Genomic DNA, 16,271 nt, shown 5'->3' on the forward strand with positions numbered 1-16,271 from the left:
ATGGACATCTCAAATGATGTAAAAAAAATTTTGGGACACCCTGTATTATACACAGGGAAAAAGTTTTTTTCACCCAAGTACTTCCAGCTTTAAATATCACATTAGCATGGATACTGTACATTAGTTGGGGATTCTGTTAGCACTTCGGATAACGCGTCACCCAACTTGGACAAACACGTTAAGTGCATATATATTCCCTTCTTTCCTGAGTCTGTTTTCTTAGGAGAAAATGAAACGCGATTAATATAGATTAAAAATGAACGATATTTAATCGTGATGAATTGAAATTAATCCGCAGCAACCCTGTTATAAATCTGATTACAAATTTTTATCGTTTGACACGTGAGATGTTTCAAACTGTGCTGCTTCTTGTCATGGGGCCAGGGGTCACACTATTATTATTACCCCCGCCAGGAGGTATTGTGATCACTTTGCTTTGTGTGTTTGTTTGTTTGCATGTTTGTTTGTTAGCAACTTTATGGGAAAACTATTACAACCATCTTTACCAAATGCTCCAAGATCATTGGAGTCAAACTTAGAGACTTGTCTTCCCTCTGGGAGCTTCAGGTGGTGAGAAAAGCTCAGTCCATCATCAGGGACCCTCACCATATCTTGCATCTGAAGTTTGCCTTCAAGCCGGCGTTATCATACTCCTCAGAGAACCAACAGATATTCTAAATCTTTTATTCCTTCAGCTATCACACTTTTAACTCTGACAGAAGCCATTTTAGCCATTTTGTAGGATTTTGTTGTTGTTGTTGTTGTTTTTTAATATTAGCGGAACCAATAGGGTCTTTTAGTCTTTTAGTCTGCATTGGTATTTACTGATTATTTATTGTTGATTATTTAAATGCATTTATTCATAGTTTCATTCAATAGTCCTGTATTTGTGCACTGATTTATTTATGTCTATCACATTGCACTTTGGATGTGGGCTGATGTCTGTGGTAAGCTGCAAATGAATTACCCCTGAGGGATAAATAAAGTTTTCTGAATCTGAATCTGAATCAAATTGTACCCACAGATAGGCCTAGGCCCTGGGACCAACCCATTAAATTTTGGGCCAAGTAGGCCGAAGTTCAAGGTCACAGCAAGGTCACAAAATCTACAATTTTCCTATCTCATCATTGAACAATTTTCGAAAATTCATAAAAAATTCAAAACATCTCCAATTTGATCCACCCGTAGCTTATAACAATATCTTGTATCTGGCACAAAATCGTCCACATCCACTGTGGAATGTGGACTCTGTGGACATTTCAATTTAACATTGAAAATCCCATTTACCACACATTTTTCATTATAACTCAACAAATATTGATTGGAATTTAATATAATTTGACATACACATGACTGGTAGCAAGCTTCAACTTTTTCTACTGTTTGGAACAACCTTGAAACTGTTTAATTTAAAAAGAAATTGTCGATCCACACATGCACACCGTTCGGGGTGCTTGGCGGAGGTTTGCGTTCTCTGAACACTTGTCATGCATATATTTCCTGTATTTTCTTGTACATCAAGAAAAAAGGAATGAGAAATAAATGTATGCTCATTTCAACCCTGCACACTACTGTACACAACAGGTGTCTTGCTCCGACGTCAAAACAGACTCCAAAACAAACTTCACATTCTTCACTCTTACCCAGAGAACCTTTGAATTTAATTAAAACAAATGACACAGCTCAAATAAAAATACCTATAATTAAAATCTAAAATGCCCCGAGGATAAAAATGAGTGAATAATTTTTCTTTGTTTGTTTGTTCATTTTATTGTGAAACTCACCTTCCTCACATTCACCTCAGCTGCCTTTAATAGTCTTTTATATTTTAGAGGGAGAAGAGGAAAGCTTCATTCCCTGAGCATTAAAATATTATGTTGTGTTGAGGAGGAGGATTTAGGAGCTGTGAGGATGAAGGAGGAACTCAAGATGTCACTGCATCTGTTAAAAGGCTTTTATTCTGTTTGATGACAAAAACATCTATTTTTAGCCCACATAAAACTGCTATTATCCACTATACAATCCTGTTAATTTGATTTCTGTGGCTTTAGTTTTTGTGAATGTAGGTGCTAAAAGGCAATGTTTGTGAAGAGGACACGGCGCATAAATCAGACAAAACCAAGCAAACAGTGGAAATCTTTTTTTTTAATGCACTAAATGCACACTGGGGTACACCAACGCATGCAAGCAAACACCATTTTTCTCTTTACTTTCATCGCATTCAAGGCTGAGACAATCGATCAATACAACATTTAACTGAGCAAAAAGGAATTAATCACCACCAACATTGACAATCATTTATCAGACTTTAAATGTCACACACGCTGGTTTTTAGTCATGAAAAAGTGCAGATCGGCTGCTTTTTGCTGTTTTTGAATCATTGTAAATTGAAGGGGAATTGGAGATCTGTCATTCCCCCCGCTGCATATAAACTTTAAAAGGGAGTAAGTGTGAAAGGGTGGCATTTAATAGAAAAAGATAAAATCAGCCATGAAAGCTGCAGCCTCCTTTCTTCCCTCCTTCCTTCAGTGAGCGGTATTTAACTTCACAGCCTCAAATAACTGGAACCTACTGGGGATGAGAGCGGCACTGATTATTTGGAAAAATAGCAGAATAATTGCAAGGTTAGATTATAGCCAACCCAGTTACCAGGATGAAAATTTCCCTTTGAAAGTGTCTGCAAACAATAGATAAATATGAAGTAGAAACACATAACGACATCATTTTTCATCGACAGATCTGGAGCTCAATAGACAGTCGTCAGATGGAGCGGACGGTGGGTTTAACTAAAAGACTTTGATTACAGCAGGATTTTATATTCAGGCAATTATGGTGTTTTTTAAAGGTTAGGAAAGACAGCGCTTTAGTCTAACTATCAAAAAAGACAGAAGCTATTTTCTTTTATCATATCTTTACAGTCTTTGTGTTAAGTCCACCTCAGATATATGTCTCCAAATAAAAAGGTTAAAGTTTATTATAACAATCCCACAACCAGTGCCATTACCACTATTGTACTTTAGTTACACATTAACACTGTTTATAGGAGGGTCATTCCATGGCAATTCAACCAATGGTCCCCATATGACCCCTACAGAAAATTCTGAAAAAATTCACACTTGTTCACCTACCAGATAAACGAACACATCCAAAATTTTAATGTCATATCTGTAATAGTTTAGGAGATACAGCCCTTTGAAAATTAACCCTTTTTTTTTTTTGTTTTTTAATTTTGCAAATTTGCTTTTCGGCCAACTTTGAGGAGCTATATCTCCTTAGGTATTCAAGCCACACTGCTGAAACTTACTGTCTGGAGTGAAATCCCCCTGAAAAGACCATATTTGGCATCAAAATAATTGTAGGTGCCTTCATGTTTGGTCCATGAGGACTTGAAATCAGGCGAAAAGGCTAATTGAAAACAAAAGTGCCGGTTTGCTGATGTTTTCAAGGTATATGATTAAGTGTTATTACACATATATATTGGTTTATGTACATTTATATAATAGTTTTATAAATCTTCCACTAAATAGAACCTGTAAAGTGAATGTATTCTAATGTGCAGACAGTGTTTTGAAGTAGATCTTGTAGCTCTGAGACAAATATTCCTTTTGAGTCAAACCCATTCTCTTGTTAATTCTTGAATTTCACATTTTGACCCAAGGCTGTATCTTGGAAAATTCAGCCAACCAGCATTTTTGACTTGATTTTTCTTTATCAGTGACTCTCATGTGGTAAAATTTCATTACTTTTATTCTGGAAGCATTTTCCTTGTAGACCAGTGTTCTTCAAAATGTCCTCTCTCTTCAGGCTTGCACTGTGACATAATGGATGAATGTAGAGACCAAATGTTTTTTTTGCATGGATTCTTATGGTCAAGATGCAGCACTATACTGCAAAAAGACTACATTTCAATGAAAAGTGTTGCTGTGAGGCAATGAATAAAATGGGTCGATTTCAGTTTTTCACAAAAATACTCTTTATTTGAGCACCCAAATTACCATGTGGCCAGTTAATGAAAATTTTGAAATTTTACCATGTCTTCATATATGTTTCGAGATGTTGTGCACAAAATTTTAGCGTTGGGATAGAATTGGTTCTATTTTTAATTTTTTTTTTTTTTTTTTACTGCATGACTATATTTTCTTCAAATTGTATACAAACGTAGGTGCAAATGGCATTTTTAACCATATAATGGCATTGATTACTGCACAAGTTAGATAATACTTGAGATATTTGAACTAGGGTGTGGAACTGCATGATGGTTCAGATAGAATAATTATAGATTTCCCAGAACTGGCTCAGGTTGATGCCTGTAGTAGAGACTTCTCAGAAATTGGTGGAGCTGGTCAGTTGACCCAATTTCACCAGGGTCAATGACATAAATGGAGCTAAGATTTCCCAGAATTTTTATGATGCTGGCCAGCCTAATTTTGGGAATTCTATTCATAACCTTGAACAAACTTATTCATCATTGAGGAAAAATGTCTTGTTGGATTGATCTAAAAGGATGAATGTCACAGAAAGACATTATCAAGACAAACAGGTTTTCTGAAAATTGGTGATTCTAGGATTCTGGATGTGTTCGTTTATCTGGTAGGTGAACAGGTGTGAATTTTTACAGAATTTTCTGAGGGGGTCATGTGGGGCACTTTCTGAAATCTGGTTGATTTAGGATGGAATGACCCAGGAATTTATTGTCTTGAATCAGGAGTGAAAAAGCCAGGTCCAAATAAAAGACTCATATAAAGACAGATGACCTGATGTCATTTCATGCTTTTAAGAAGTGAAGCCACTTTTCCAAACTGAACTGAAGAATCACATCCAGATCATTTTTCACAGAATCTGTTCAGTGGTTGGTATTTACAGCAGTCAATCACATCCATAACCACCGTACCTGTCTGAAAACACCTGTCATTAGACAGAAAGGGATTTGACAGAGGGTAAAAGCCTGTCTCATGTCCACTTAGACCACTTAAAATGTAAGTCCATATAATTTTGAAAGCACTTAAAAAGCTCAAGATATTTAGTGTGTGTGTGTGTGTGTGTGTGTGTGTGTGTGTGTGTGTGTATGGGTATGTATATGTTTATTGGTATGTATGCTTGGTTCTTGCATGTTTTTTGCTGCTTTCTTTTTTTTGTTTAATCTTTTTTTAAGTTTGTGCAGTACTTTGCAACCATATGCATTAAAAAGTGTAAGGAGCTGCATGTTTTGAATTCTATTATCTCTGAGAATGCAACCATTATGAGCATAAATACCTTTGCAGATCATTACAAGTAGAGATGTGAACATTCACGCCACAATGCATCTTAAAAACAATACATTTACTCAACTGTATTTCATTATATTCCTTCAAAACACCCAAAACACTATAACACTGTTAGTTGAACGTAACTCCTTTTCAAATATTTTTTTTTATGTTTTTGGTTTTAAATGTTGATATTTGAAATAAAAAACACACACAAAAAACCAAAACATAAATACTAATTATAAATAAACACTACGACGGTGTATTAGGGCCACATAAGAAAATAAAAATGCTTGTCACTACGGAATAAAGTTGTTAATTAACAAGAATAAAGTCATTAATTAACGAGAATAAAATTGTAGTTTTAAAAAAGTCATTATTTAACGAGAATAAAGTCATAATTTAATGAGAATGAAGTCATAGTTTTAAAAAACTCATTTAACAAGAATAAAGTTGTTAATTAATGAGAATAAAGTCATTATTTAATGAGAATAAAGTCGTAGTTTTAAAAAACTCATTATTTAACGAGAATAAAGTCGTTATTTAACAAGAATTAAGTCGTACTTTTATGAGATTAAAGTCCTAATATTGTGAAAATTCGACAGAATGTCTGGTTTTACAGCGAACACAGCAAGTGAAGCAGCAACTTTGACTTCTGCTGGACTCTAAAACTTGGAGTAGAATCCTCATAGTTTCTTCAGAAACATCAAACCCTATAGTTCTCTGGTGTAACCACCGATAGCCCTGCAGCGGACCACTTTGTCAGTTTCTCCTCCACAAAAGAGGCAATTTACTACAAATCAGTTCTATTCTTACAACAAACCCAAACGTGTGCAAACTCTCTTCAGAGTCCTTAGACTAATGATAATGTGTTGATGGGCGCGGGGCTAATAGGCTCAGTATTTGGCCTTTGTGCATAAACCCCAAATGAAAGTAGAACTTCAAAAAATATTCCAAGTTCTACATTATTCAATGAGTGGGTACGACTTTATTCTCGAAATATTACGACTTTATTCTCGTTACAAAATGAGTTTTTTAAAACTACGACTTTATTCTCATTAAATAATGACTTTATTCTCGTTAATTAATGACTTTATTCTCGTTAAATAATGAGTTTTTTAAAAATACGACTTTATCCTCATTAAATGACTTTACTCTCGTTAATTAACGACTTTCTTCTCGTTAAATGAGTTTTTTAAAACTACTTTATTCTCGTTAAATAATGACTTTATTCTCATTAATTAACGACTTTATTCTCGTTAAATAATGACTTTATTCTCGTTAATTAACGACTTTATTCTCATTAAATAATGACTTTATTCTCGTTAATTAACGACTTTATTCTCATAGTGAAAAGCGTTTTTATTTTCCTATGTGGCCCTAATACGCTGTTGTAAAACATTGTTATATATGTTTGTAGGAAAATATATTTTTGTTCAGAAACATAGAGATTTTATGTATCTGTAGTTAGTCATCAATGTCAAATCAGTGGAAAAAGAACAAATAAATAAATAAATAAAGCACCAGTATGTTTTTGATCATTTCTAATGTGATAGAGTGCGGTCATGTCCTGATTGTTTCTGTGATCAGACAGGACTGGAGCCTCTTTGTCTGTTGTGTCACTGACTCATTATTTACCACAGACAGGAGATCTCCTCTTTGTGTTTATGAGAAGCAGCCTGATCCCATCAGACAGTCATCATGACATCAATGTTATTAACGTCATTTGTGTGCGCGCGTGTGAGCGTCACGTGTCATCAGCGCCGACGGGCACATGCGAGGCGCGTCTTACCTCGAACACGCCGCATGTGTGGCGCATACGTGTGTGTCTGCCCCTGTGCGTTCATACTGCTACTGTTATTACCAACATTATTAAATTATGAAGCCTTCGGTGCAGTTGTCATGGCCCCAAGTGCTGTCGGAAATATGAGCTTCTATTTTCGTCCTGGGCCAAACATCCAATTTGAGGGGGGCTTATAAACAATTTGTGAGTTGTTTAAAAAAGAGCAGCAAATACAGAAAAGGAAAAAGCTCCGAGGTCACACTGTTGACTGATTGGAGTCGATGTGAACTTGAGTTTCGACTGTTGCTTTTGATGATGTTAATGATGTAGATGTGGAAGATGATGAGTGGGATGTTTTTTTTCATGTCTGCCTGCAGGAGAATGACTACCTACAGGAGTGCCTTGAAGTGGTGCAGCAAGAGTTCATGATCTTCAACCGCGAGAAGTAAGAGAACATGAGCAGCATGCAGCCTCCGAAACGCAATTAAAAGCCCAGTTCTTCCTGTTCAGTCATTCAGCGGCGCTGCAGCTGCAGCAGTGCAAAGGAGGCTGTCATCTGGACAGACGGCCAAATGGGGGAGTTGAAATCATGCCATATTTTCTTTTACAACAATCAGATGTGGCACAGTTTGCCTTAGTTTGAGAAAAATGGGCTCAGATGTCTTTATGTGTGCATATACTTCACCTCCACAGGTCACTCTGGTCCAACTCACTCAGAATTAATGATTTTTTCCAAGTCATTAACCCTTTATAGGCATTCATAATAGAAATACTCTGAAATTCAACATTTCAACCTTAGTGTTTTATTGGACGACATAACAAGACTTTATTACAGTGGTTCCCAACCTTTTTTGGCTCGTGACCCCATTTTAACATCACAAAAAATCTGGCAACCCCAGACATTCAAAACGGAGATTTTTTTTTTTTTTGCTAAAACTAATTTGTTTTTGATTATGTAATAATTTGCTATACTATGTTACAAATAAAGGTTAATTTTAGATGACATTTAGTCTATATGATGTATATTATTATGGACGGAGGCAGAAAAGCCAGGTGTAGATTACTGCGCAAAGGGAGAATTTCATCAGTCCAGCTTGGATTTACAAGGCTGACAATTAATACTGAACAAACAAGAACTCAAACTATGAATTATGAAAGAGCTGCAGCATCTGAAACCGACCACAATGAACATTTGAAAGATAAACAGTACCACAGTGCTTCAGTTTCACAACCACAGTTTGTCTTTTATGTATTGGGATTGTCTCACTCAACTCACCATATATTTTTCATTAGTAAGTTTTTATTTATTTATATCAATTACTAGAAATTTCTGGTGACCCCATTTGAATTCCAGGCGACCCCACGTGGGGTCACGACCCCAAGGTTGAAAAACACTGCTTTATTACCTTTGTGAAAGTTTTCAAGTTTTTTTTTATTGTTATGTAGAAAATCAAGATCAATGAGGTTGCCATATTTGGTTCCTTGCCCACAATGGTGTAGTGGTCTCTGGAGAAATGGGTATACTCTAAATTTTTTCTTTTTTTTTTCCTTTATTTTTTTTAAGTAGTGCAGTAAAAAACGCCCTGTTTTAGAAGCAGTGACATGTAAGACTACTCTGTTTAGTGTACCTAAAAATCTGTCAGTAGTGTTTGCTCATTATTATAAAATTATAATGAATTGATCAGGAGCAGATTATAGGTATTACTGGTCACAAAAGCAGCTGCATGAATGTAAATGTATTCAACATGAGGCAAACATAGGATAACATTAGCCTTTCATAACGTTGGCCTTTTATAATGTTAGCCTACTCATGCAGTTTAACTGTTAGCAACAAAATCTCTTCTCTAAATGTGCAGTCAAATGGTCAGTAGGGCTGTGTATTGGCAAGAATCTGGCAATACGATACAAATCACAATACTAGGATCACGATACGATATATCACGATATATCATGGTACTGTTAAAAAGGCAATGTTTTGTTTGTTTCTATTTTTTAATGATTATTTCCTTGAAGAATTGAATTGCAGCAGAAATATGCCCAAAAACTAAATGCATTTTTATTCGATCACAACAGGATCTAATGCTATATCACAAAATTTTGCTGTATTAAAACTTAAATTATGTTTTACAGACACTACAGTTTAAGATCTTGTTCAAATGTTCATATTCTATTAGTTCATAACTAATATAACATTATATTTGTGCAATCCCAACAAAGGAACTAACATAATTTAATAAAAGAGTGTTAAATAATAATACATAAAATATAAACAAAAAAGAAAAACAAAAATGAACCTCCATAATATTTGCATTTGAATAAATACCTAAAAATATCGATACAGTACTTTTTAATATCGATACAGTATTGTGAAAGGAAATATCGCGACATATTGCAGAACCGATATTTTCTTACACCCCTAATGGTCAGTAGTTTAAAACAGTGACTCATTCTGAAACCACCTTAAAACTTACCTCAGAATTATGTTTTCCATGAAAGTAGGTTCTCTCAATAAGTGTCACTCACTTCAGAGACGTTTATCCTGCCTGTCTTGTTTGCATCTCCAATAATTGAGCATCTTCCAATTAGGTTAGTGGGTTAGGGTTAGTGTAAAATATAATATTTGGAGGTAAAAACAAATGTTCAAAAGGACATATTTGCTAAGGAGTTACTTCAGGTAAGTGTGATAATACTGTGGGTCAAAAATACATCATGAAATTGGTCTTTAAACTGTGATGAACCTTTCAGAGGACAGTTACTCTTTACTAATTTGACCATTTCACATTCACTATGATTGATTTTCACACTACTAAACTTTCATAAACCCTCGAAAAGAAATTCTAAAAAAGCAGTCATGATGATAATACACAATAGTATAGTACACAATAATGTAAAATGTAATATTAGGAGGTAAAAACAAATGTTCAGAAGGACATATTTGCTAAGCAGGTACTTCATGCAAGTGTGATAATACTGTGGGTCAGAAATAAATCATAAAATTATTCTTTAAACTGTGATGAACGTTTCAGAGGACAGTTACTCTTTACTAATTTGACTATTTCATTATGATTGATTTTGACACTACTAAACTTTCATATACGTCTAAAAAAAAAAAAAGCAGTCATGATGATAATACACAATAGTATAGTACACACTAATGTAAAATGCAGTATTTGGAGGTAAAAACAAATCTTCAGATCAGCAGTTACTTCAGGCAAGTAAGATAATACTGTGGGTCAGAAATAAATCATGACTTTTTTTTAATTGATTTATTTCAAATATGGAAATGGTACAAGCTTCCTAAATGCTACTAATTGACTTCTTTGCACAGCATAACATAGAAGTGAAAACTCAAGGAAGCAAAAATAATAATACACACAAAAAAGAAAAACAGTCATATTTGAAAATCAGTTTTTTAACTGTGATGAACCTTTCAGAGGACAGTTACTCTTTACTAATTTTACTGTGTTCTGTCCTTGTCTATCCAAATACTGTGAGTTTGTTAAATCCTGAATTATTCTGGTCTGATTCTCAGTCAAATCCTACAAAATGCTGGGGATGAAGCAAGTAAGACACCAATTTATGTCCAGTATTTACAGAAGATTTACTGGTCAACTGAATAGTAAATGCAGGAATGGGCTCCAGCAGCAGCAGCAGCCGGTTAGCTTTAATGAAATGGCCTTTCTATGTAAATAACCCATAACAAAGGCCTTTTCTGGAGCCCGTTCTACTGGATAAATATTGTAGATCTAGTGTTATGTGTTTTGTCTGTAAACATATAAAGTATGCCATAAATGTAGACTCCGAGGGCCTAACTGCACATCTTGACAAATGTGTCCTCGCTTCAATGTAAAGGCTGGAACACTGGTTCTGTGCTGCTCTAAATTATTGCCTCATTTATTATTGACCAGGTCCTGCCGCTGCAGCATCACTGAAATTCTTACACGGAAAATGTCTTCTTATATCCCATTGCTCTAATTAATGGCAATCTAGTTCTATTTTTAGTGGAGTATGTGATATCTACAATTATACAGAGCAGACATACAGTAGTGTGTAAGAGGCTGAAGATGTCTCATTATACAACTACTAATTGTTCTTTCTACATGTGTGAGTGATGGGTTTTAGTTTCTTGGAGCAAAATGTGCTAATTGGAGTTAGAAAAGAAAGGAGAGGAGGAGGAGTTGGGCTTTCTTATTTATAATATGTGCATTTGAGATCAATCAGATGCTATTTCAAGGCAAATACATACTTAGAGTGAGTATTTGTAATCAGTGAGTATATATCGGCTAAAATTTGCTTAGAGGTCTTATTTATGTCTTTGTCCATAAGAAATCAATCTAAGTGAACCCCCAAAGGAGCTTTGTGTTGGTAAATGCACCTTATGCAAATTTACCAGATTTCAGTTCTGTTGCAACATGTTGATGGTCATATGAACTATGTTTTCAGATCAAAAATGTCCAATTTCATCACAATTCATGCTATATTTTCATGTCACAAATGGCCAAGTTATATTTGAACTGAATTTACCTGAAAAACAAATATTCTATTCTTTTAGATTCCCCAATTTTTCTTAAAAGATTATATTCTACATATCATGTTTTATTTACCTCCGCCAAGGAGGTTATGTTTTTGCCAGGGTTTGTTTGTTTGTCTGTCTGTTTGTTTGTCTGTCCGTTAGTGTGCAACATAACTCAAAAAGTTATGGACAGATTTGGATGAAATTTTCAGGGTTTGTTGGAAATGGGATAAGGAAGAAATGATTAAATTTTGGTGGTGATCGGGGGTGGGGGGGCCCACGGGGGGGCCCACTGATCAGCCTTGGCGGAGGTCTGCGCTCTCCGAGTGCTTCTAGTTTTACAGGTTGCAGTATGGAGTATGATGCTGATCCATCCTGCTTATGTTACGCCAATACATACATTAAGAATGTCACATGTCACTTTTTAAATCAACAGTTTTCTAATAATAAGCATTTTTATAAAGAATAATAATTCTATATTGTTATTTACTCTTGAGTATGATGATAAACTATACAATAAATAATTCTGATCCTAGTTTTTGCACAGGGATCATTTGTGGAAACGGTGACATGGCTGCTGAGCATCAGTATGATGGGATCTGTAACAACCATGTCACATCCGTCCACTGCCACATTTTGTTTTTGTTAAGCTGTTATTGTTTTACATCCACAATACTAACATTTATGAATAAGAGGAGAATTAGCAATAGTAAGTATATAAGTTTATTCCTAATAAAGTACTGGTACTGACCAGATCATCATGGGTAATGTCACGTCCGTCCACCAGCAAAAGTTTTCACATACACGTGTTATTCAAAATCCAATATTTCTGAAAATATAGCTTCTACTGTCAAATAATATCAGTAGTCTGTGCACAAATGTATTAGCATTATTTCAACACAGTTCTATGCATTTCTTACAACTTTTTTTTTTTTTTTTGACAAAAATGGCCACTCATTTGACCCCCTAAGTAAATTTTAGCTGATATAGTATTTGTACATTTATGGTAAAAATGTCAAATTATAGAGTAACACCAATGTAAAGTGCTTAAAGTCTGTCAAATGACATCAATTCACTAATGTTTCAGCACGTTTGTCATCTGTCATTGAGTCATAGGGAATGTAAATAAGTTAAAGAATATGTAAAAGAATAAATAATTGTGATAAATCATAAGAGATGCTGAATCTGACCCAAACCAGCACATTCTTGAACACATTTATTGCATTTGAATGGGGAAAAAAATGCCAAAATTGAGAATATCAAGCATGATAAATATTATGGCCAATAGTGTGTCTCTCTCTCTAGCAGAGTAGCTTTGAAAAAATTATTCTGTCAAATGCAATAAAAACAAAAATGACACGTTTCAGAAAACAAAAAAGTTAAATAGATACAAGGAACAGCGAAACACAAAGGATTAATTAACCCATAAGGACCCAGTGTGACTTTTGTGTCAGTTCCCAAATGAATTTTTCCCTGTATTTTACCTTTCCTATTTGATTTTTCACCATTTATTATAATATTATCCTCTGAATTTAGCCTTTTTTCCAGTAAAAATCATCTATTTTCCTATGTTTAATTGGCTGATCGTGTAGATGTTCATAAAAGCTCAGAGTAAAGTCAAAGGTTATTATATAAAAACAGAAAGAAACTGAAGAAAAAGTGACTTTTTCAGTAAAATATATAATTAACTGAACATAAAACAAGTGTGTCCTTCCACTGTCACTGATCCAGCTCCATTGGTTTTACTGGTGAATCAATGTTGTAGAAGATGACGGTGTTTCCACGGTAACTACAGAGCTTCTGAACGTCCATATGGGTCATATCTGGTGACCATGAAAAGATGATAAACTGTATTTTGCACCAATTATTCACCTGGATTGATTGAATTAATGGATCAACAGTTTAGATCAGTAGATGCCTTTGGTTGATGGTGGATGCCTTTCTCTTTATGGGTTAATTAATTTTTCCATTGTGTTGTGAGAATAATTTTTTTTTCTAGATCATATTGAATGCAATCACACATTCTTCTATTTGACTCTAAAAGGAAATAAAAAATATTACATAATCTAATCAATTTCAAACTCATGAAACAAGTGCTGAAAAAATAATGAAATCAAAACAGTAGTTTGCATTTTGTCGGTCACCATGCTGGGTTTTTGGATCTAGAAGTGACTATATTTGGACAAAAGGGCCAAACTTCAGAAGCGTGAGGGGTCAGAGATGAGCTAATGCTATGCACTAGCTTTCAAGAATGCCAGGCCAACCAATTCTTCACTCCAGTACCACAGATGTGGGCAGCCTTACTTCATACATATATTGCTAGATGAAGCACTCAAACCTTGGTTTTGATCGTACTGCTGCTTCTCTTAGCAGGTCAGCTCGGCTATGCTGAAAATGCAAAATTAGTCAATTTCCAGGAAACTTCCAGCAACTTGCGCAACCTCTAAAACATCTCCTTTTTCTTCCAAATTTTGTCCTAAATCATCTTTTGAATGCCAAAACCTAATGCAGGGTTCTAATTGAGGTTATCTGAAACTTTATTTTTTACCATGATTGTTGGACCACCCTGCTGTATGTTAAAATCTGTTCTTTTCTTCACATTTCAGGTTAAAAAAGCGTCAGGAGGAGGGTCAGTCAGAGGCGGGTGGCGACGACGCCAGCGGAGACGGAGAAGCAGAAGCCGGCGGCACCGACGACGACGCGCCAGAAGCCAATCCCGAGCCGGAGCCGGAGCCGGAACCAGAACCGGAGTCCTCCTCCAAACTGAGCATGTGCGGCTCCGTGTGCTCCTCCCCCGGCAGCTGCTAGCGCGGCGTCGCCTCACAGTGACGATCACAGGCCCGTGTGGCCGCTGCAGCGTTCGTGCCATGCCTATAGCTACACCTCTCTCCTCCGTCGTAGCCATGAGCGGAAACAACAACTGACGCACAGCAGCACCCAAAATGGCTCCAATCATCCCTCCTTTCTTTATGTTTCTGTAGCATCCTTCTGGTAAGGCATGAATGAAGCAGATTTCCAGAGAGCCCCCGCCTACCTGTCCGCCCTAGATTAAGCTCTAACTTCTATGCAATGTTACAGTATAGCATGACAAATAAGGTATCACTTTGTAAGAGGTGTTCACGAGGAGGAAGCGCATGATGACATCCTGAGCAATAGCCCGGTTTTTGGGGTTTTATTGGAGACGCTTCCCCTCTCAGCCTTCCTGTTCAAAATCTGATGAGGACGACTGAATTATTCAACGCAGGTTAGGTTTACGAGCGCCTGCGTCTTCAGTTCACTCTCCTCTTTCTTCAATTTTTGTGCCCTAATTCAGAACAGTCGTTTGTCATTTTTTCCTGGAACGCATTATGTAAAACCTCGACAAAAATCTAACAAATGTTCACTTCATTACGTAATAACACTTGCACTTTCCGAGACTCTGCCCCATTTCATAATAACCGGAACACAACATGTAGTAGATGCACCTATAGCTTGAAAAAATGTGGTTGCATTTTGCGTTTGCGTATTACAAAATATGAGAGTTGCACTTGTGCAGCTGCATTTTCAGCTTATTCATAATGCAGCTGCAAGCTCTTTCATTGTCATTTTATGAAATCTTGTCAAAGAATATCATAGAGGTTGACAATAATAGAAGTAAAAGTCTGAATTAATTATTTCCAGATCAGCTTTTGACTTGGCTCTTTTAGTTTTGCCAAATTTATATGTAAAATATGATAAAACTGCAGATTTCATGTGGCTACAGTGGTCTAATTTGTTTTTTATTATTATTATTTGGGGTGCATACTGTAGCTAATTGTTAGAAATATAACATGCACAGATGAAAACACTTTGGTTGGTTGGTTATTACATGATGCATCTTATTACTTTCCCATTTTTATGAACTCCTCTATTTTGGAAAGACCACATCTGTATGTAAATTTCTGAAATGTGCATTGTTTAATAATTTAAAGAGACATATGTATTAATCACATCTTAATCTAATTGTATCTTAAACAGCCATAAATATAATGATGTGTTCACTGACCTTGCATTAGCAGTATCTGAATTTTAAGACCCTACCTACTAAGATTTCATCTGTCTTGAAATAGTTGAGAAAATGCATATTTACTTGGGAATATGGACAAACATTTTGACAAACAGATGACTCGAGAAGTTGTTTCATAAACATTCTGATGAATGTAAATATCGTGTTGATTTACAGATATATTCACTATTATTATATATTACCCCTCTATCCCACACTAAATTCAAAAAGGATTCAGTTTCCTGGTGTGTCCACACATACCGTGCCGTGTTTGTTTTAAAATTCTTGTTCTTTGCTTTAACATTCGTCAACATCTGTTGTTTTTTTTTTTAAATTCACGGGGGGGGGGGGGGGGGGGGGGGGGGGGGGGGCAGGAGGCTCATGATGACAAAAGGGGCTCTTGTTCAAAAAACGGTTGACAAACACTGTTCTAACCTGAAGAAAAAAAAACACCCATGGGTGATCCCATGACCCCCATGGCAAGCCTTCACACCTCCCCTAAGGGGCTGCCCCACAGTTTGAGAAACACTGACATGAGCCCATGAGCATGACGTGAATATTACTCATTGTACCTTTAAATACTGCAGTCACAGTGTTTATTACAAAACGCAGCAGACTGTTACAAAACGGTGTATTAATACATAATGAAGTGAATATTTTCTGTTTGAGTGGTTACATAATGCAGCGTTTTTACACAATGCCCTGTTC

The 16,271-nt window shown here is 35.8% G+C and overlaps 1 protein-coding gene across 1 annotated transcript in view; it reads left to right on the plus strand.

Annotated features, from left to right (window-relative positions):
- stk32c (serine/threonine kinase 32C) overlaps nucleotides 1-15,688 on the plus strand; it is a 271,928-nt gene extending 256,240 nt beyond the window's left edge. Inside the window, exons 11-12 of the mRNA XM_030156106.1 lie at nucleotides 7,404-7,471; nucleotides 14,146-15,688. Of these exons, the coding sequence (XP_030011966.1) occupies nucleotides 7,404-7,471; nucleotides 14,146-14,347 (270 nt within the window). The 3' untranslated portion in view covers nucleotides 14,348-15,688. The remainder of the gene's footprint in view (nucleotides 1-7,403; nucleotides 7,472-14,145) is intronic.
- The last annotated feature ends 583 nt before the right edge of the window (nucleotides 15,689-16,271 follow it).

The sequence above is a fragment of the Sphaeramia orbicularis genome, chromosome 15 (genome assembly GCF_902148855.1).
Source record: "Sphaeramia orbicularis chromosome 15, fSphaOr1.1, whole genome shotgun sequence".
NCBI classification, from domain to species: Eukaryota; Metazoa; Chordata; class Actinopteri; order Kurtiformes; family Apogonidae; genus Sphaeramia; species Sphaeramia orbicularis.